This window comes from Chanodichthys erythropterus, chromosome 12 (assembly GCF_024489055.1).
Source record: "Chanodichthys erythropterus isolate Z2021 chromosome 12, ASM2448905v1, whole genome shotgun sequence".
NCBI lineage: Eukaryota > Metazoa > Chordata > Actinopteri > Cypriniformes > Xenocyprididae > Chanodichthys > Chanodichthys erythropterus.
In genome coordinates, this window is record NC_090232.1 from 1,310,886 (window position 1) to 1,334,262 (window position 23,377).

Genomic DNA, 23,377 nt, shown 5'->3' on the forward strand with positions numbered 1-23,377 from the left:
GATTCATAAAGATTGGAAGCGGTATTTTGAAATCGCCCATTACTAGATATGGTTGAATAAAGTTGTTTTTTTATTAAAGTCGTTTAGTTTATTAAAATTTGTTTTTGTAAATTTTTTTAGTATGGAAAGAGTTTTAAATTAATTAATGTATTTATTTATTTATTAACTTAATCTTATCTTATTTTAATCTTTATCTTTACCTTGACTGAGTCTGAGAGTGAAAAGGGTTGATGGCAGTAAAGCTTTACTAAAGTTTCAGATCCAGTGTGAAGAAGAAGAAGAGGAGGAAGAAGAAGAAAAAGAAGCAGCATCTAGATTTCTGTTTTTCTCCACAGTCTTTCAGATTTAGTTGGAATCTACAACAATATGAAGAACTATTCAAAAATCTCTGTGTTTTTATTAATATTCTGTGGTAAGTGTGATTTCTGTTGACTTTCACTTTGAGCATTTAGCATTAGCTTTACTTCATTAGCAAATAAAAACATTCATCCAGATGAAATTGTTCAAGTTCTCCACTTTCGCAATTGCTGTTTTGTTCACTTAAAGTTTTTTAAAGACACAGACGCTTTTTAAGCACATTCAGTACAAACACCTTCATTCAAAGCAGCATTTTAAAATCTGACAGACAGTCGGAGCAGTTGTTCACTTGTTCACTCATTCTGTAACTGCTGTATAGACCATGTCAGTTTAGTGACTATATCAGCAAGAGTCAACAACAACTGGAGAAATATCATATTCACACATGGAAATATCATCCTAAAATAAGTATTTCAGTGATTTAGAAAACAAAATAAAAACACTGAACCATGTTTCTCTGTCAAACTATCTATAATGTTTTTGTCTGTTAGCTCTTTTGTCTTGATTCTTGATGTGAGTTTAATCTCTGATTGATGTTTGTGTTTGTTCTGCAGTGTTTGGAGATGATGAAGATGAAGTGAAGAGTGTGTCAGTGATGGAGGGAGATTCTGTCACTCTAGACACTGGTTTAAGAGGGCAGATTAATGTAATAGAGTGGAAGTTTGGATATTCAGACTCACTCATTACTGATGACGAGAGATTCAGAGACAGACTGGAGCTGAATCATCAGACTGGATCTCTGACCATCAACAACATGAGAGTCACAGACTCTGGACTTTATCATCTATTTATGGATCTTCACAACTATGGGCTCTTATTTAGGACATTCATTGTTACTGTCCATGGTGAGAATGCTTTTTTATTAGAGAAATGCAAATAATTTCATATTTGTTTTAGGAATTAAACCAGATTCAATGTGCAACTAGAAAATATTCATTATTTTTGGAGCCTTTCCTCATTTTCACTAACACAAATCTGTGTTAGTGATCTTACAGTCTGTCTCCTGATGGATGTAGTCATCTACATCTCTTTTACTCTATAAACACTTCTTCATCAGTGAGTTTAGTGTCTGCAGGAGTTTCTAAGCCTCAAGGCTAGTTCACGGAGCTCGTCTCTGCTGCTCTTCCATAGTTTTTCTCTGTAAACACTCACTAGACGGACATGTTTGACCATTGCACTCAATTCTCAGTCAAGAATCGCCATTGCAGTTTTACTGTATTGGGGTGGTCAGAAAACCAGTCAGTATTTGGTTTGACCACCATTTGCCTCACGCAGTGCAACACATCTCCTTCACATAGAGTTGATCAGGTTCTTGAATGTGGCCTGTGGGATGTTGGTCCACTCCTCTTCAATGGCTGTGCGATGTTGCTGGATATTGGCAGGAACTAGAACACGCTGTCTTATGTGTCGATCCAGAGCATCCCAAACATGCTCAATAGCCGTGTTTCCACTGTCGGGCCTAAAGCGGGCGTGCTAGCGCGTGCCAGGGCCAGTCGCGTTTCCGCTGTCACTTCCGGGGCTTGATCGTGCCTTGTCGGGGCTTCCTCGGAGCCAACGGCCCGGGTTTTTCGGCCCGCTGAATACCTTGGTCCAAAGCGGGCCAGCTCGTGCTTGAGGGAGTGGTTACGAACAAAGGCGGAGTTTATTTGTGTGTGGAGATGGAGGCGCCGATGATTACATGTAGGTTACAAGCTAACATCAGCATTAAAGACTTTTAAAATAATTTTAGCTCAAAACTTACTTTCAGACAGCAGCCAGTGTTTGAAATAACTTCTGTTTGTGATCCGATGTGGATTCTGATCACCAAGACTATGCGCGCTATTACCATAGTAAACATGGTAAATACGACCCCTTGAAGAAATCAGACAAATATTCGTAGGCTATCACAATTAATGTAATTATTTTATCTGTCAGCACGTCTCGTCTCTCAACGGACTGATATCCATATTTAGCTCCGCATATTTCATAAAATAAAGCAACTCCATGTTTTCGGGATTGTTTCTCTGAGTGCTAAAGCTCCTCAGGTCGTATTTTTGATGGAAAATTTTTAGAAATTATTACACTTTGTAAATGTGATGTACATGGAGTCAAATTAATGCCTTAAAGTTTTGCACAAAAATAAAGTTTTGCAAAACACAAAAAAGAATTGAGCAATAAAAAAATGTTTTGCAAACAAAAAAAAAGAATTGCAAAGGAAAAATAAAGTATTGAGCGGAAAAAAAAATAAGTTTTGCAAACAAAAATAATAAATTGCAAAATAAAATAAAGTAGTGCAAAAATAAAAATATATAAATATATATAAAATCAATGACAGCTGTAATCCTATTTTATCTTTGCCACATATTTTTCATGCTCAAACCTACTAAATCATTTGCAACGCTGATTTTATTCTGCGTTTCAGTCAAGCGTGCGCTCACGATACCGGTTTTCCTTTGCGCTGCACTTTTCTGCGCGGTTCTCTTTATGGAACTGGTTTGACGTGGGGGTGGAGTCAAGAAACGGGGGCACGCCTCTGCGAAATGCATTGGAGGGGAACGTAAACGGCGACAGGTGAAATAATTCTTTGACATGGTTAAAAATAATGGTTTGTTTTTGTTGGTTTGTTTAGCATATGTTGTCGCCAATTACGACCCCCTCCAATGCATTTCTTATAGTAATATGACCTGTTGTGCTCTGTCTCACTGCCTGTATCCACTTTTGTGTCCTTAAACATTCGTTTTTTGGGGTCGACAGCTTATAAAAACTTATTTCTGGGTTTTTTAGCTTGTTAGCTGTACAACTTGTCACACAGCAGCTTTTAGGCATTGTTCTGTTTTTTGTAATGAGTCAGAAAAGACAAGAAGGCAGCCTGGAGACGGTTGGATTGTTTATCCCCCGGTGGGCGTGGTTTTCAGATTCTGTCTCTATGCTTGATCTGTTCTGTTCCGATCTGCGTCTCCTGCCGATGACGTGTTTTGCGGGGGCGTACCCCCGTTTCTTGACTCCACCCCCACGTCAAACCAGTGCCATAAAGAGAACCACACAGAAAAGTGCAGCGTTTTGAGTTTACTCGCTTCATTCGCGCGTGAAAATCCCTTCACAACAGACGCGAATTCGCGTCATGAGAGGGGCTCTCCCGCTCCTTTATGTGTCCCAGACTCTCCCACTGCTTTCTGCACACTTCCTCTGAATAAACACAACTTGTCAGTGGGGAAATAATTGTAAATTACAGCGAATAAGCTCAATTGGTCGTCTTTAGTTGGCTTGTAGTCTTAATATATATATGTATGTATATATATATATATATATATATATATATATATATATATATATATATATATATATATATAGCTCAAATTGAGTAAAGACCGTTTTTTACAACTTATCAGATTGTCCGACCTCCTCACTCACTTTCTTTCAAACACGATCCTTTTTATTTCTGTTTCTATAAATGTATGAAGATGTACAGCGACGATGATTTTGTCCTCCATTGTTGTTTCGAATTTCTGCCTCAGCTCGCAACGTCACGTCACTACTAGAGCAAACTCCTGATTGGTTAACGCGTCGCGGAAATTCGCCAAAGTTCAGATTTTTCAACTTGCGCGATTCGCGTGAATCGCGTCAAACGCCCGAATCGCGTCATTCGCGCCGCCGGATGTCTATTCGCGTCTTTGCATTGACTTAACATGTAAATCACTCGCGCTTACCGCTTCATTCGCGTCCGGTGTGAACGCACGGCACACCTGTGCAATAATCATGCTGTCTAATCAGCATCTTGATATGCCACACCTGTGAGGTGATGATTTATCTCGGCAAAGGAGAAGTGCTCACTAACAGATTTAGACAGATTTGTGAACAATATTTGAGAGGCCTTTTGTGTACATAGAAAAAGTCTTAGATCTTTACGTTCAGCTCATGAAAAATGGGGGCAAAAACAAAAGTGTTGCGTCTATAATTTTGTTCAGTATTTATTGTGTTCCTATTTGCTCCAATAGCAAAAGAACAAAACCTTGATTTTCTATTAAAGTTTTAATGACTTTCCAAAGAGGAAAAACACATTGAGAGCTTGATTATAAAGGCTTTCTGTCACTCCTCAGAATTCATCACAGTAAAGCTGCTTTAAATCATTTATATTGTATAAATCACTATAAAAATAAATTGATTTGAACATAAGATCATATCATGTTTGTGTTTGTTTCTCAGGAGTGTTTGATGAAGATGAAGTGAAGACGGTGTCAGTGATGGAGGGAGATTCTGTCACTCTAGAAACTCGTTTAAGAGAGAAATTTAATCATATAAAGTGGAGGTTTGGAGATTCAGGCTCATTCATTGCTGAAATTGATAGTAATGAGATCTCATATCCCCTCAATGAGAGATTCAGAGACAGACTGAAGATGAATAATCAGACTGGATCTCTGACCATCAAGAACACGAGAATCACAGACTCTGGAGATTATGAAATAGAGATCGAACAAGACTCTTGGGAGCCATATGAGAAACATGATGTTTCATCTGTAGTGAGGACACTTTTTTACTTTTCAGAATAAATAGGTTTGAATGTGTTTTTGTTTTATAAACTGAATTAAACAGTTTTAAAGTGCAGCAAATACAGTTATAATGTGTTCATCAGTCTTACAGTGTTGTAGTTTCTCAATATCACAGTCATGCTGTTGTTCTGTATATAATCACAACTGTGATTGGATCGCAGGTGATCACATGACTAATATTCAGAACAACCCATTTTGATTTTATACCACAGTACTATAAAAATGAACAGTGATTGACTTACATTTGATTTCACACACATTATGAGCAGATATTTTTAGTTTCATGCCACCAGTAGTTATAACTCCAAAACAAGTCAAAGCAGGATCAGTCGTTCTGTAGAATAAGGAAATGAAATTGAACATAGACAGGTTTATGATAAACGTTCCTGTGCTGTTATATGAAATAAGATCCTCGTGGCCAATCAGAGTAGTTTATGATAGATATTCATTGCTACTGTAAGTATTTTAAAGTAATGATTGTTAATCAGATGTCTGTGAAAACTAATGACTGTCTGTCTTTATCGTTACAGAACCATTTTATCCAGATCCAGTTCTGTCTCCAGGTGATGTAACAGGAATAGTTGTTGTCGTTCTGCTGCTGCTGTTTTATACTATCACCATAAGATCTGTAAACGACGAAGGCAAAACCGTGAGTATTACAGCTGATACAGCAAGAGAAAAATAATGAGCTTTATTGTGCTGAAGTGGATCATGGTCAAAATCACTTCAGATTTCCTTCTCATTCTGACATCTGAACAGCAACTGAACCTCTTAAACACCAGATACAACATGCTGCTACAGCCTTAAATATCTATGGGTACACATGACAAAACATACATCATCAAATACCTCCATTTTTACGGTCCACATCACAAAAACTGTTTTCAAATTCATTTTTTTCCCCCAAAACACTAGAGTTTTAAAGTTTTAAACACTTCTCTCATGTGCCAATTCAGGTTCTTTTCATGTTAATATTTCTGTGGAATTTGCAATTTATGTCTATCAGAACTGATGTTAAATGTATATAAACAAACTTTTTATTTAGAAAATGTAATTCACATGATGAAAAGATTACGTAAATGTGAAGATTCACACAGTTCTTCTGTGTTGATGTTCATCTTCAAACTCAGTTATAATCTCCTGATGTCTCTGTTTCTGTGTTTCTGTGACAGATGAAGAGAAAACTGAATCCAACAAAGAGGGAGAATCTGTCGCTCTAAAGACTGATACTGAAAAACAGACTGATGATGAGAAACTGAAGCTGGATCATCAGACTGGATCTCTGAAAACCACAGAGTCTGGAGATAATAGATAATGAATAATGAATAATGAGTTCAGTACGTTAAGGCTTGTCCATAAGTGCACTATGAAGTGCATGTGTTGTTTCATAAAGGTTTGAAATGACATGACAAGTTTTAATTTATCAGACTGTATATAAGAGAGTTCATGACCATCAAGTGCCACATTCAGTGAGTCGACGTCAGTGACAAAAGACGGTCATTGCGACACTGTAAAGTGATGGCGCTATGGAGCCATGTGCCTTTAAACTGTTTTAATAACGTTACATTATCAGCTCAGAAAATACACTAATTTGACTTGAAACACCAAAGACCGGAAATGTAAAGCATCCTTCCTGTTACAAGTCAGGCGTGACTTTCATGTTCAGAAAAAGGTCTATACGAAATAATTATGCTTAAATATGTTATTCAAACAAATGTCCTGACAAGGTCCTCGGTTTATGAGTCTGGAGGATGTTTTATGTGGAGTTTGCAACAGATGCATCAGACCAAAGACATTCAGGATTGTTCAACTGGAAATACTACATTTGAGTTTAAATGTGAATGTGTTTTTCTGTGTGTGAGAGTCTTGTGATGGACTGTTTCTCTGCCTGTTTGGAGAATGCATGAATGTAAATGGAAAGTGCCTTTATATTCACTCTGAAGCACTTGACTGATGAACTCGGCCTTACTGCACTTCTACCAAAAATGCATTTGTTTTTTTGTTTTTTGCACATTTGTTCAGTATTAAAGAACCTTTGAATTATTCACTTGTATGCATTATTTCCTCTATAAGTCGTTTGAATAAAATGTTCATAAACATATTGATATATGACTATGATCTTTCTGTTTGATTATTAATGTCTTCTAGTGGACAGATTTAAATCTATTATGTTCATTTTCACAAGATGTAATATCAGTCTCTGGTGTCCTCAGAATGTGTCTGTGAAGTTTCAGCTCAAAATACCCCAGAGATAATTTATAAATCCATGTTGTAAATACCCATTTCTGACTGGCTGTTTTCAAGCATGTGCCTTTAAATGCAAATGAGCCGCTGTGCCCCGCCCCCTCTCCACATCACAGCTCTCGCCTCAATCGGATTCTCTGCCGAATACTAACAAGACATCTGCTTGGTTTTGATTATCATCTATAGACCTTATTTACCAGAGAAACAAGCGCGCCGCCATCTTTAGAATATTGTCTTTGAACTTCCGTTTTTGCGGTAGCCCTATATATTTCTATGGCATCGCTGTTGAAGAATAATTAGCTGGTAAAGTGGATTTACCTGCTGTAGAGTTCATGAAAGTTATCGTGAGCATTGTTATGTTTAAAGCAGAGGTCTTAACAAATGTCAGTAGACCGGGAAGATTTTAAAATGAGCAGTTCATTCATAAATACGTAAGATCACTGTGGAAATACAAACCGGAAGTCAAAAGACAACGAGCGCAGCGCTGAAAAGGGGCGGAGCTACATAAGGTCTATACGGTGATCACCAGTTCTTCTTTCATCATCAAACATCATAATGTTTCATCAACATTAAAGTTTATTATTTCCATGTGTTTTAAATTCTAATGGATAGTTTTTTGAAGCACACACAGCTGTCAAGTCTTTTTTCAATTTTGTTGTTTAAACTGTCAAATACACACAAGATTCTGTCAAAAACACACTCAGTTCACATAAACACAGTCAGTGTCTGTGATCGTAAACAGCAGACAAAGTTACAGAAATCACAGGTGATATTAGATCTGTGGCACATTCCCTTCAAAAATAAAACTAACCCACTGCGTTCAGCGGCTCAGATGTCAGTAAATGAAGACTTTTACATTCACTCTTGCTCCAACAACAAAACATCTCAATTACTCACCAGACATTGTTGTCTCCATCTGCTCGAACACGGATAAAATGGCGGACAACTCGCTGAGGGCGTAAACTGTGGTGATGCAGGACTGTCAATCAGCGGTCGTGGGCGGGGCCTGATCAGTGTGACGTCACACGTAGTTCAAACGCCTCTCTTTGAATGGGGCCAAGCTTTCGATTGAATTTCATATTTAAATAACCAATGAAATCTTACAAATAAATAAATCTCCTAATGTGCCATTTCAGCTCCCTCTTGTGACTGAATATGAAAACACATTCTGTTTTTAACCACTATCTCACTGTGATATTTGCTCCATTTAATATATTACTACATCAATCAATCAATCAATCAATAAGAGGCAGGAGAAGAAGTGATATCAAAATGAGCAGTTTATTGAATAATATTAGTTATTAGTTTAATTTGTGCTGGTAAGGAAAATCAACAAGAGTTAATACATTATAGCAAAGGCAATGGTAAAAAATTACTGCTTCACATTATTGTCCAGTGACAATTAAAAACCTTGAAATGGAGAATTTACATTATCATTAACTAATAAAGGCAACAAAACTACAGTAACAGAACAAAAGTAGGCTAATACATACTGTACGTATACAGATGTAAATCAGTGTAATTAATATGAAAGAGATAAATAAAATCTATTCTCACTCTAATGCACGCTTCCCATTGGAGACATTTTCAGGAGAAATCTGGTTTGCATTTATTGTTTCACTGATGATCCTCAGCTTGATATTCCCTCGAGGCCTGATGAAATCTACCACTAATGAACTGCATAGACGGTACCAGCTTAACAACTAGTGATTTCCATCTGCTTAATTTAGAAACAAACAGATTATTGGACCAAAAACTGCCTAATGTGAGATCTTACAGTCTGTCTCCTGATGGATGTAGTCATCTACATCTCTTTTGCTGTATAAACACTTCTTCATCAGTGAGTTTAGTGTCTGCAGGAGTTTCTAAGCCTCAAGGCTAGTTCATAGAGCTCATCTCTGCTGCTCTTTCATAGTTTTTCTCTGTAAACACTCACTAGACGGACATGTTTGACCATTGCACTCAATTCTCAGTCAAGAATCCCCATTGCACTGCCCACTCCTTGATTCATCAAAGCAACACATTCACTGATTCCCACATCTTATATGAAATCTCACAGTTTACAATTGCACAATATCAAAGATGTGAGAATCAAAGCAGTATTTTGTTAATAAAGCAACAAGCATGACATGTAACATTAGTGAAATGATGTATGAAAGAGTTTCATCAACCACCAACCAAAGAAGCTTTTTACGTTTAACAGCTCGACAGAAACAGGTTTCTCACTTTCACAAGATGGAAAGAAATGTGTTTTTGGTGTTGTATATGGTGCTCACATGTTGATGATCTCATAGTGATTGACACTGGTGGGTGTGTCTTATCTCAAACTGAAGTCGATGCCTCCCCTTGATTTTGCAACAGATGTGTCTCTGCAGTCGCTGATTCATTCCCTGTGGAATCTGAAATACAATGACAGTGTTGTCACATATTCATCTACATACAGATGAGCTACACAACAAAAAGAAGATGCAACAGTTCAGTAGAAATGTTCAGACTCGTACGATATGAATTTGATTAACTTCTCATTGTTTCTCTCAGTAGCATGAAATTAATCTGTTATTTAAATGATTAAATTACATACAGAAAGCAATCAAAGCATTTTGTGTGCAGAAATCGAGTTAAATTGACGAGATCTCTGCATTCACACAATCTGCTCAGTGCTGTAACCTTTCTTGTGGTCTAAATGTAATGCAATAATCAACACTTCCTGATTCCTTCATTTCGACAGCTGTAATAGTGTTTTCTAGAGAGTCCCACACGTAATATCTATTTCATATGCAAAGATGTCAGCCAATCACAGCAGTGGGCGTTTACACGGAAGTCACAGCAGACACGCCCCTTCAAACAGAGCGTTCAAATCAGAGGGAACAGGGTTGAAAATAGCCATTTATTTCTAAATTATGACCATTTTTTGATGTAAAAATCATACTAACATTATGGGCCCTATCATACACCCGGCGCAATGCAACGGCAAGTGTGTTTCGCTAGTTTCAGCTGGACGCAGTTATCATTTTCACATCCTGCTGGTCTGAAAACAAGGTGTGTTCAGGTGCATTGTTGGCATGTTGCTATTTTCAGGAACTGAAAACGGCATTGACCAACAAAAACCTTGTCTAAAGTATTTTTCACAGTATTTTTTGGTTATTTAAAGAGCGTGTAAGTAATATGCGCCCCTAGACAAGTGCACAACGCACACTCTGCTTATTACTTAGCTTGTTTCTCACAAAACATCATAAGACTATTGAATTATAACATTTATAAGGTGTTTTGTCCATTTTAAAATCTTACAGACATGCTTTTACTGAATGTGAACCGTTCCTGCCGGAGATTATTTTGCTATAATGACTGACTGTACCTGTATATTTTCCCTTACTTAAAGGGGTCCTTTATTGTGATTTAACTTTTTTTAACTTTAGTTAGTGTGTAATGTTGCTTTTTGATCATGAACAACATCTGTAAAGTTACGACACTCAAAGTTCAATGCAAAGGAGATATTTTCTTTTACAGAAATCACTTTTTAAACGGCTTATAGGGACTACAACGAGCTTCTTCCTGGGTTAGTGACATCACAAACCCTAACATTTACATAAACCCCGCCCCCAAGAACACACAACAAAGGGGGCGGGGCCATGTTAGGCAGCTTTAGAGAAGAGGAAGAGTTGTTGTAGTCGAGTGTTGTCGACATGCCGTCATTTTACGCCGGACTGCTTCACAAACGAGGGTCAATTCAACACAAAAGATGAACATGACGGCACATGCTAGTGGATGAGTTGAATCAACTCCACAGCAACTACATCAATTTATCCACTAACCATTCAGAAACGTCTAAAAGTTGTAACTTCTTCCTGAGTCTCTCCATCAGTGTCGACTCCGGTTTGAACAATGTAAGGCTGAACACTTTCCTCATTTTGGCTGCGTGAGATTCTCCGGCTTTGTTGTTGTTGAGCTGTTAAAGCTCCGCCCTCTTCTGGAAAGGGGGGCGGGAGCAGCAGCTCATTTGCATTTAAAGGGACACACACAAAAACAGTGTGTTTTTGCTCACACCCAAATGGGGCAATTTTAACAAGCTATTACTTAATTATATGTGGGGTGACTCCAGAGACTTATATTACATCTTGTGAAAGGGGCATTATAGGGCCCCTTTAATTAATACAGAACTACTACTTTAAAAAAATACACTGAAATAACAACTGTATTTAAAGTGGGCAATCTGAGAACACTAGATTTCTCATTACAAGAACTTTTTCAAAATCTTAAATCTTTATTCCAGGATGAAATGAGTTCAGATTTTCGATGTGCTCCACAACACTCACGTGAACATGCAAACAAGAGGACACACTCTTGGAACGCTGCTCGACCAATCAGATTTGAGGAACAGAAATATTGAATAAATCAATATACCGTATGGTGAATTAATATAATAATGTTGTTCTACTCACCATTGACAATCAAATTTACTCTCCAGCCTTTGGTCTCTTTGCTGTTGATGATCTGTAGTTTATAATGTCCAGCGTCTTTATCTCTGATGTCACTGATTGTCAGAGATCCAGTTTTCTCATCCAGCTCCACTCGGCCTCTGAATCTCTCATCAGTTTTATCTAGCCTTACAGCATTTGTAGCAACAAGACTCTTTTCAGCTCCAAACGTCCACAGAATAAGATCATCTTTTTCAATTTTAGCATTAGAGAGGTCAGGCCGGAGAATGACAGATCCTCTCTTCACCGCAAGCATTTTCTTAACTTCAGGTGTATAAAACAAGAGAAAAGCAGAAAAAAACTGAATGAATTGAATGACTTCATTCTCATATCATTATGATTTTATTCTTGACAATGTGAGCATGGTACTAATTAAAATTTAAAGTAATTAAAATTTAATTTAATTTTGAGTGCTTTGAAAAGTTAATTTCTGATGTAAATTGTTCACACGGCGCACGACCATTAAAACACGTAAGAAATTGATAAACTCACGTTTCACAGAAACGTTGAATCTCTTGTTTTTGGCTCTTCTGCTGTTGCTGAGCTTTAGTATATAGAGTCCAGAGTAAATAGTCCTGATGTCTGTGATGGAGAGATCTCCAGTCTGAACATCCAAGTTCAGTTTGCCTCTGAATCTCCCATCAGCTCCCGGAAATTCAAATGGTGGACTTCTGTTTCCTGCTGTGATTTCAGCAATGCAATTGTTCTCTTCTTCATAATACCACTGTATCGTATCATATTTCTCTTTTTCCGTAAGAGCAGCCTTTAAGTGGACAGAACCTCCCTCTGTCGCTGGCACGTTCTTCACTTCACCCCGTCACAACAGCACATAGAAACAGACATGAAAGATGTGTTCATGAGATGTTTGGGAATTTAGGATGCTACACTCTAAAAAATGCTGGGTTAAAAACAACCCAAGTTGGGTTGAAAATGGACAAACCCAGCAATTGGGTTGTTTTAATCCAGCGATTGGGTTAAATGTTTGCCCAACCTGCTGGGTAGTTTTATTTAACTCAACTATTGTTTAAAAATTACTGTATTGCTTAATTAAAATTAACCCAAAGTATGTTGGAAATGAACATTTATTAATGTTCAATGAATAATTATTAAACAATAAACATTTATTAAATTTCTTATTAATAAATTTATATTAATAAACTATTAAATTTATATTAATAAAATATTAAAGCTTATTAATAAACATTCACCTTTTGTCTATTATTGTTGCCTCTAATAGCATCTGATTTTTAATTTCACAACTATTTTGGGTTCATTTTAAGCTAGCCATATAGCAATTTTTAAACAATAGTTGGTTTAAATAAAACTACCCAGCAGGTTGGGCAAACATTTAACCCAACCGCTGGGTTAAAACAACCCAATTGCTGGGTTTGTCCATTTTCAACCCAACTTGGGTTGTTTTTAACCCAGCATTTTTTAGAGTGTACACTCTAAAATTGGGTTGTTTTAACCCAGCAGTTGGGTTAAACATTGGACATTTTTACTTTGTACTTTTGTCAATTAAATAAAGGTTAAGGAGAATAAACAAATCACAGATTCTGATTTACTGTGGGGTTGTTGTTGTTTTTTTCTTTTTTAAAATTGTTTTAAATATAAACTCAGCTGCATAAACCTTGTGATATATTGAAATCTAATATGACTTGTAGGCAAATTAATCAGTTCACTCAGAATTAGGATTGCGTCATGTGAGACCCCCGAGCCGGGCTAATAGGCCTCCCTTTTCCTTTCAAGCCACGAACAACTGCCTCGACCAACAGAGTTCATGGTCATTTTCTTCCTTCAATGCAGAATATATTGACTACAACTTCTATACCATTGGACTGAACCCTCAAGGATTTCTCCTGAACCTGCAGATCTGGACAGCTAAGGCATTTGCAAGTATCGTTTGACCACTAAACGGTGATTTAGTATTAAGATTTTGAACCCCTTTGTTAACAAAGGTGCTTTATTGTATAAAAGTTAGACGATAGACGATCAAACTGAGTGTTCGCTGGCTGAACAGATTCATTGATTGTAATTTTAATTCAGCAACATTAAGATAATTTGATTAACTGATTCAAATATTTATAATTAATCATAGCGAGTTATGACTAATTATTAATATTTCCCCTTTTGAGCTAATAAATATTGTCACTGTAGCATAAATAAAGCTCATTGTTTTCCCTGTATCAGCTGTAACTCTTACCCATTAGTTTAGAGATCTTGCGGCGATAGTAAATCACAACAGCAGCCAGAACTGCAAACACCAGAAAAACAGCAAAAACAATCCCTGCTACGACACCTGGAGACAGACCTGGAACAGCTGAAGAGAAACAGTCATTATAGAGTGAATGTGTCAGGATAAATTGTAATTTTTAATTTGCACAATAAGAGTAAGATTTTAGAGTAAACATGGATGTCATCCTTGATCTGATTAAAGATCCAAATATCTGATCTAATCATACATTACATTGAAAGACTTGTACCTTATTAGAGTTACCCACCAGTGACAGACAGAAGGAATCGCTGTTCGCTCTCACGGCCTCTGATCTGCAGCTCATAAAGTCCAGTGTGTACAGTTTTGGTGTCCTGAATAGTCAGAGATCCATTCGGATTCAACTGCAGTCTGTCTCTGAATCTCTCGTCATCATTGTTTAATGAGATTTCATTAGATTCCGCGTAAATTTTAGCCAGCAGGATGCCTTTATCTCCAAACCTCCAGACTATCAGATCGTCTCTCTGAACTTCAACATGATTCCACAGAGTGACAGACTTTCCCTCCATCACTGACTCTGACTTCACTTCATCCGTCTCACCAACCACGCCTGGGAAACACGTCGAAACAGTTATTTTAGACGCAATATTGTCTGTTTCGTCTCTGAGCAACACACAGCGGCATTTGAATCTGCGTTTTGATTCAATGGACCATTCATAAAGAGAACCATTTACTTCACTCCTGAATGAATCATCTGTTTAAACGAATCAAATGAATGAATGACTCAATTTACTGCCACCTACTGGCAGTTTTAGAATATAATTTACTAATCACTAATTTCAAAAAAATTATTTCATATTTCCATAGTACGGAGCCCCGCACATGACATGCAAGAAAAAAATAATTAAATTGTGCGCACGATTTACTAATTCGTTACTAATTCTTATATGTAATAAATTGATGTTGAATAAAATAAAATATTTATTGCTGAAGCTACTTTTTGTATTGTCTATTTGATGCTTTACACGATAATGACTTTAAATGATCTTTTAGGAGTAATTTCTCAACCAAATTTGATTAATTAATCACATCATCATGTAATTAATTCGATTAAAAAACATATTTTTTTAAGTCTTTAATATAAATTAAACATATCAGTCACCAAAAAATGTAAATTCTGTTACTATTATCTCACCCTCATGTCATTCCCAAACCGTAAGATTCATCTTTAAATCAAAAATGAGGATATTTTTAATGAAAGTTGTCCCTCCATTGACAGTCTACGCAACTACCAAATTCAAGGTCCAGATTGAAGTGACGTCAGTTTGCTTCATTAAAAACTTGAGATACTCACCAAAGACGGTGACATTAAATATTTTTATTGTAGTTTGTTCTCTCGAGACACTTAGTTTATACTGTCCCGAGTGTCTGATTCTGGTGTTTCTGATGGTCAGAGATCCAGTCTTTTGGTCCACCTGCAATTTGCCTCTGAATCTCATATCATCGGTGACAAAAAGTGAAGTAAAACCCGCCTTTCTCGTTATTTGCGAGACGATAGAGTCTTTAGGTCCAAACAGCCACAGTATCGTATCATCGTTTTGTATTTCAGTAATATCAGTGTGTAGAGTGACAGAATCTCCCTCCATCACGGACTCGGTTTCAGCAGACACACCTAAAGCAGAGACAATCAGCTTTACAAACACACATATCAGGCTCTACTTTTTTCCTGGCGTCAGGAATGGCGTCCAAACTATACAATTTATTGGGTGTATTAAAATCAGTTAGACCCTGTAAATTAACAAATTCCAATCCAGAAATAATATGAGTTAGGGGAGGCACGAATGTACCTATTTTCACAAAAATGTCATTTTAAAAGATAATATTTTAGACATTTTTGCTGTGGTCAATAACTCACAAGTCTGGTTTATCAATACCAGGTGGAATTTTGTACAAATGTAGAACGGCTTAAAGTATAATTTCACTTTGAACATAAGTTGCACATTGTTACTTTCGACCCTGTCAGGTGGGACGAAAGTAACTCAACAATACAAGCTAGATTTGATTTTTGTGCTAGTCTTGTTTTTATTAAATATACCTGACCATGACCTTGTTAATAAGTAACTGCAAACATATTTTGTCCTTTATCTTTGCAAAAAAAAAAAAAATATATTAAATTACATTTTCATTTTAAATTTAGAATTTCAGTTTCATCAAATGTTTCAAAAGTAACCCGACAGTACAAACATGAATTGTTTAGAATATTTTTTGGGGGGCAGTGTCAATTTATTTTATAAAACATTTTTTCAACAGTTTGAACAATATGAAAATTAAATTAAATTAGCATAATATAAATTCTTAAAATGTAGCAGTAGTCATGTTTCCAGTCATGTTTTTGTACATAAATTCAGAATATGCATAAGAACATCTGAATAGAAACACTGAAAATTCATAGAGGGGTTTGGAAAAGCTAAGGTTTGGCTAAAAACTAAATTTGACTATGGTAAATGTAAACAGATTGAGTGAATAAATGGAGACATACAGAAATCAGCAAAAGTCCAGAAACGCCCTCTCATAAACATCTGGCTGAATCAGACCTCTGTATGTCTTTCTGACCCTCACTCTTGGCATATTCTGCTAGTATATTACAGCATGAACATGTTTTAATAAATGCTGCAACGCAGAGAAAGCCACATTAGCAGTGGGACAGGAACATCTGACATTTAAACCCGAGTTACTTTCTGAAAAATACTGACAAGTCAAACTTCAGGATGTGTTACAGCACTAAACAACCTGTAGATTGATCATCATTGCGACGCATGAAACGAGAAACACAACTTGTAATTAGAAAAAAAATTAGGCCTACCGCTTCAGCATTTTATTTACCGCACTCGAAAACCGGACCTAACCTGTCATAACTTGAAATGCAAATGTAGTCAGAGCTCTGAAAAAAAAATCGTTTTGTTACCTTTGTCCCGGTTCTCCCCTACAACAATTTTTAAATGCATAGCCTAAACTATGAGATCGTGCTGGGTATGCATGCGATTCACCATTTAACGCGCAGTTTGGGTCTATTTCGCCGGCGTCGTATCCCTCAGATCAAATAAAACCGAAACTACAGAAATCCATCACTTACCGTCCTCGAACAACAAGAATAGACAGAAGAATAACATGTTCTGCACGTTGTTGTAGAGTTTTGTAGAATCTGACTTAATAAAGATAATGTATATGGAGATAATTTATCGTGTTTCGATGAATGTCTAGTTGTTTTTGAACCGCACCCAAACCGACTGACATAAATGTGAAGAAGTCCTAAAAACAACAGAAAGACGACAACTTGTCTATATTTCTAACGGTAAGAATGACACTTGAAGACCAAGTAAATTTATCCTTGAGATAATTCTCGTCGCATGCCGCTGCTGTAAACTTCTTGAAGCAAACACTGCTTCCGCAGACAGCAGCTGCTTGGTTTGAATATCACCTGTGGACCAATGACAGTTGAGATGATTTTGAGAACTGTGAAGTAACGTTTCAGCATTTGGTCCGTGTCTCCACAAATAAATGTATTTCCCAACTAACAATACTTGTCTTCTCATTAAGTGTTTTTCTCTTACTGATCGTATTTCATACCTGTTGAATTTACATTTTTAAATTAATTTGACTGTTGGGCTCCCTTTCGAAAGGTTTTATATATAATAGAAAAAAATATGTTTTTTTTCGCGGGTTGATTAGGACTACCACAGTTTTACAACAAATACCATGGTTGATTTTTGGTTACCATGGTTTAACCATTGTGTTTTGTGGTTATGGTTAATTTTCGTATTAAAAAAGATGAATAAATGCGCCTTAACTGGCTTACAGAAGTTTAATAATGTGGTAGGCTTAAGTACAGCGAAATGACTGTCAGTGAAAAATGACGCAGAATAATAATGATTAAAATATTTAATTCAAATGAATAAATATGTTGATTCTGACACCTTGTGGTTAAATAATCACGTATGTTTACAAACCTTTGTCGGATAAATTCTGTACACATCAGAATATCTCTTCTCATCTCTCGGAAAATGTCCGGATTTTGAAATTATAGCATGGATGCTTATTGTATTGTTTATTTTCCATTTGGCATTGCAAACAACAAAATAAAACAAAGGCAAAATAATCCAAACTTAACTTCGACTATTTTAACGATCTAAGCTCATGGTCTAAAGCGCAAAGTGCACTTAGGGCGTGTCCGAATCCACTTTTGCTAGTTTAACGAGGGGATAAATGCCCAGTGCATGGTCTTGTCCCTGTTCTTCTAACGAGTAATAGGTGTGTTTTGGGCATAACGTGCAATAAACCTGTCAGAGTCTCTTCTCCCATTCCATTTAAAAGCCAGTTGCATTCCCGTCTTGTAAATAGCGCATTTGTACGTGTCAAAGTGTAAAATGATTTTGTTTATGTTTGTTGTTGTCATCTCTGTTGCTGCTGTACAAGCATGATGTGCAGGTTGGTCAGTGGTATATTTGTCCTTCACTCCTTTAGCACCAACAGATATCAACAACAAGCACAACAACAGAACAAGCTACTGAAAAAAAGAGCCAGAGAAAATACTTTACACTGTATAGAGACAGAGCGCATTTAGGCCACAACAACACCGGGGGGAAATAATCCAACCCTCTCCATTGACTTTGTATTGTGTGAAGCTGCTTTCTTGTCATTTCTTGTCCCTAACAAAAGACAGAACAATACCTCAAAGCTGTTGTGTGACAGGGTGTACAGCAAACAAGCTAAAAAACAGAACTAAGTTTTTAGAAGTTGCCGATCCGGAAAAACCAGCCTTCAAAGAGACAAAAATGGATACAGACAATAAAAATTGTGGGATCCTGATTCTCAGTATGCTATCGTGTGCTGTAAACACTGTAAGTCAAATATCCAATAATTAGTTTTATATATTATATTTCCCGTCTCTGATTACATTCCCCTCCAGTGGCCGTAGCACTCAGAGGATATGACATGTTGCGCTCTGTCTCAATTGCAATAATGGACAGGTTAAATAAAAATATAGTGATATATATCTGTATTATGTAAAATACGTTGCCTTAATAAAAAATGTTCATGAACTTCAGCATTGCGTGATACTATTTCAAAGTGATTTCCATAATTTTTACAGATAATAAATTGTATTTACAGGTTTGTGAAAACAAATCTGGATTTGGGGAGAAAAACGAGAGATTCTTGCATTCCAGTGAATTATTAACGGTATATATCATAAATTATATCGGGAGAACAGACCACATGTTGTCCTTAATTTCTCATACTATTACAGCGGTATGCAAAGGGACAAAAGAAAATAATCACGAGGATAGAAAGCAGCGACTGAAAAGAGCTCTTGCCATAGATATTCTTGTTAAATATCAAGTGTTATGTTATTCTCATGATGTCTGAAAATAAAACATGAAAGGAAATTTGACAGCTCATTCAGTTTAACTGATGGATAAGCTTTATTTGAAGGCCAACCTTATGATTTGAAATTATTCATTTCAGTCTTTTTGAATGGAAGTTCCACAAACCGGAAGTTCCACCCATAATTCAAAACACAGTAGGCTCATGAGGAATAAGGTGGATAGGATTTTATATATTTTTGCCCCTATTTGTCATTAAAGGAAGTAGCTAAATTTGTCACTTTCATTCATCTATCATCATTTAATCGCTATTGGTGCATTATAGTATGTTAATTTATAATATGTTACATTATGCCATCATAACTCAAAAACTCTGTTTGATGAGGGTGTTCTGAATGAACAATGTTAAAGATGTTATTTTTAGTTCATGTTTGATATTAAGTATTTTATGGACTTATTCTATTTATATATCATTTTCCAATTTCAAAATGTTTATTTTTAGCGGTAAGAAAACATATTCAATGTCAACAACACGGCATGACATACATCTGTCACTCATAAGCGTCACCAGCAGCGGGAACGCCCTCTAGCGACCGAACTCTCCGGACACTGCCGACATGCAGCGACTGAAGTCGGGACATATAGGCTACAGTTATTAGTGCTGGACAAACGGCCAGGGAATATGATTAACGCTTTAGTTTGGTTCTGTTTGTGCTTGTGTCGTCTGGTCGGTAAGTTATGAATGTATTTTTATGAGTTTACTTCTTGCTGTTTCAAAAATGTTACAATATTATATCCTAGTAAAACTATTTCTTTTAATTTTTTTTTTTTTTTTTTTTTTGGCGTATTGATTACCATTAGTGTATAACCATAAAAAAAACCTAGTTAAATTATTTTTTTTGTAACAAATCCATTGTTAATTTGTGTTTGGAATAACTTCAAAATAACCATGTTTTTTATTTTATCATATAAAACCTTTCTCAGACATATGTTTACAAAAGTAGGCTAATTTTATTTATTATTTTTTAGTGTAGTGAGTAATTTCGCTGAACTAGAAATATACCGAAACAGTTTATCTTTTGTAAAACTCTGGAAATTCACAATTGATATCAATGTCATAAAATTAACATGTTTTCAAAAGACATTAAGCTAATTTAAGGTGGTTTATCACATTTAATTTTCTCAGTATAAAAATTTAATTATAACTTGTCAAGTGAATAAAATTAAATCAGTTTTGTTTCATTTCTGTTAGCACACAAAAATGAGTGCTGAAGAAATATCACGTGACACTCAAGAAGAATCGCAATGGGAACAAATCATTTCAGATCCACAAAAACAGTTCGACTGAGTGCTGCAGTCTCATTATAAACAGCATATATCTTTTAATAAACAGGATATTTATTGTACATATGTTTTATGGATTGGAGCCCTTGATTATTGTGTGTGATTTAATATGCTGTGTGTGCCTCAGAGCCTCAATTTATGTCTATATGATTGAAGATCTCAATAAAATGTTTGTTTCAATTATACTGAACATCCTTGTTGAGTCATTTTATGTCACAGCTGGTCTGTTGGTGTGAACACTAATAAAGTTATCTTTGTAGTTATCAGCTTTGTGAACAGTCTGTGATAAAATATGTTTGTTTTCTAGATGTGACAGATGCAGTGAAGACAGTGTCAGTGATGGAGGGAGATTCTGTCACTTTAAACACTGAAGTACAGAAATATTTGTTGATAATGTGGAAGTTTGGAAACACAAGAATCGCTGAAGTCAACAGACTCACACAAACCAACTCGACATACGACGGTCCTGATGGGAGATTCAGAGACAGACTGAAGCTGGATCAGACCGGATCTCTGACCGTCACAAACACCAGAACCACAGACTCTGGACTTTATACAGTAACAGTTATCAGCAAAGACACCAAATACAAGGGTTTCAATCTTACAGTCAACGGTGAGTAAACCGTTACGGCGTAAACCTTCATTTAAATTATATAGGTTATTTGTCATTGTGATATTTTAAAGTGTGTCTTATATTCCTTCCTTACATCCACATTTTATGATAATGGCTACTTTAATTATATTGAAACACATTTTTGTAAATAAAGATCAGAAGTGTGTCTTTACTAAAATCACCAGAAAGATCATCAAGCTCAAACCGTGTGGCGTCCAGCTTTGTGGTGAACAACTCAACCGTCAGTCAAACTGAGAATAATTCAGGTACATCACTGATGATATTAGCACAACTGTGTTCAGGGAAATCACATTGCCTTCCCAATGGATGCTTGAACTCCTGATAATAACTCACAGAACTGACACCTGAAGGCATGATTCTGATTCAGAGTTTATCTTGTTTTTATGTCTGTTCTACTGTACTTTTATAATGTCATAAAACGATATGATTCACACAGCAGTTGTGTGGATGTGAGATTTACTGGTTTCACACTTGCAGGTAAGTTTGCGAGTAGAATTGAAACTTGCTGTGGTCTCAGTTGTTTACATCTTTACAGAAGATGTCAAATATATAAAGTGCTATGAGCTGAGACAGGGCTGGCGTCTGTGGGTGTTTCTGTGGTCCGCCTTCTCGTTGAACGTGAGCAGATTTGAAAGCAAAGTGCTCAAAAGTGATTACAGATGTGTGAAATGCATCCCCATCCTCACTTAAAGGATTAGACCACTTTTAAATAAACTTTTCCTGATAATTTGCTTACCCCAATGTCATCCAAGATGTTCATGTCTTTCTTTCTTCAGTCGAAAAGAAATTAAAGTTTTTGATGAAAATATTCCAGGATTATTCTCCTTATAGTAGACTTCAATGGGCACCAAACAGTTGAAGGTCAAAATTAATTTCAGTGCAGCTTCAAATTGTTCTACACGATCCCAAATGAGAAATAAGGGTCTTATCTAGTGAAATCATCACTAATTTTCTGAAAAAAATTGAAAATTATATAAGTTTTAATCATAAATGCTCATCTTGAACTAGCTCTCTTCTTCTCCTCTATTTGAATTCCAGCAGTGCTAAGTGTATTACTGCCCTCCACTGGTCAAAGTTTGAACTAATTGTTATATACTATTGAACTAGCATATTGCATATAAAAATTAGTTCAAACTTTGACCTGTGGAGGGCAGTAATACACTTAGCAGTGTCTACATTGCTGGAATTCAAATAGAGGAGAAGAAGAAGGACAAACACAAAACTCTGTACATATCTGTTAAAGCATACTGTGTGGAGAACGTGCTGCATTCATATTCAGGGCTCGTCTGTACATCTTTTAATATAATGTCATAATACACTAAGCCAGCGTTTTTAAAATGTGCCCTTGCAGGGAGTCACTACTAAACTGTTGACAAGCTCCTAGGGTTTTGATTTTGGTTGTCATTTGTTGAAATAAATATAAAAATACAGTGTTCGTGTCCGTCTGTCCGCTGACTGACCCATAACAGAGTCCCTTTAAGACAAGTCATTTCACTCGGCGGCCATCTTTGAAACGCCTCTCGGGCATCCTGGGCATCATGCAATCTCTTTGAATGGGGAAACATCAAATTCTCCAAAACTGTTCACCAACCTTACGATTAAATTTCATATTTGAAATCACCAATGAAATCTAACAACAACCGGCTCATAAATTTAGTTTCTAAACGCTCGAATCATGACAAAAAAACCTGTATTTTTCAGGCTGGATCAAGCTTATGCGCATGCGCAGACCTAAATGCGCGTCTCTTCGGAGGCGCGCGTCTGACTGTTTCTATAGAAACCGGTGATTCTAACGGCCGCTGAAGTGACGCGATGACTTTACCAGTCAGCGATTGGCTCTTATTTAGAAGGCGGGACTTATTCCGCCATATTGCGCGTTTCACTTTCTCCCATTCAAAACAATACGAGTGACGCATCTTGTGTTATTCTATAGTTTTTGCCCATAATCTCTGATTCTCTGGGATCGTGGAAATGAATATTTACAATGACAACAGTTGTAGGCCTATTCAATATGCTCGTTTAAGCATCATTTAAACGTTTCCAGCAAATAAATGAATCGACTTCTCTCAGAGCACATATATTTATTTGGATATTCATATGATGGCTGAAGCAGCAGCGAGCGTCCAGCGTGTGACACGGTAAACAGATGAACACTGTAAACGAAATTCACATGACTGTTTTAACGATGTCTTTAGTACCTTTCT

At 36.4% G+C, this 23,377-nt stretch overlaps 2 protein-coding genes across 2 annotated transcripts; one reads left to right on the forward strand and one right to left on the reverse strand.

The window, feature by feature from the left end:
• The first annotated feature begins 217 nt into the window (after nt 1-217).
• On the forward strand, nt 218-6,841 carry LOC137032998 (uncharacterized). Its single transcript, XM_067405059.1, has 5 exons — nt 218-412; nt 912-1,202; nt 4,540-4,853; nt 5,414-5,532; nt 6,056-6,841. Exons 1-4 carry the CDS (start codon nt 367-369, stop codon nt 5,453-5,455), a joined length of 693 nt encoding a protein of 230 aa, XP_067261160.1. The 5' UTR covers nt 218-366; the 3' UTR covers nt 5,456-5,532; nt 6,056-6,841.
• A 1,578-nt stretch (nt 6,842-8,419) lies between these two features.
• Nucleotides 8,420-17,259, reverse strand: LOC137031559 (uncharacterized). The gene is made up of 7 exons (XM_067402590.1): nt 16,948-17,259; nt 15,169-15,486; nt 14,104-14,424; nt 13,806-13,922; nt 12,095-12,409; nt 11,567-11,866; nt 8,420-9,526 (listed from the first exon to the last, which is right to left on the reverse strand). The coding sequence occupies exons 1-7, from the start codon at nt 16,982-16,984 to the stop codon at nt 9,450-9,452; spliced, it is 1,485 nt and encodes a 494-aa protein (XP_067258691.1). The 5' UTR covers nt 16,985-17,259; the 3' UTR covers nt 8,420-9,449.
• Between the last annotated feature and the right edge of the window lie 6,118 nt (nt 17,260-23,377).

Coding starts and splice junctions, on each gene's coding strand:
- LOC137032998 (XM_067405059.1), top strand. CDS start 367: ATGAAGAACTATTCAAAAATCTCTGTGTTTTTATTAATATTCTGTG. Junction 1,203..4,539: donor ATTCATTGTTACTGTCCATG/GTGAGAATGCTT, acceptor TTTGTTTCTCAG/GAGTGTTTGATGAAGATGAA. Junction 4,854..5,413: donor AACATGATGTTTCATCTGTA/GTGAGGACACTT, acceptor TTATCGTTACAG/AACCATTTTATCCAGATCCA.
- LOC137031559 (XM_067402590.1), bottom strand. CDS start 16,984: ATGTTATTCTTCTGTCTATTCTTGTTGTTCGAGGACG. Junction 15,487..16,947: donor ATTCTTGTTGTTCGAGGACG/GTAAGTGATGGA, acceptor TCTCTGCTTTAG/GTGTGTCTGCTGAAACCGAG. Junction 13,923..14,103: donor ATTCCTTCTGTCTGTCACTG/GTGGGTAACTCT, acceptor GTTTCTCTTCAG/CTGTTCCAGGTCTGTCTCCA.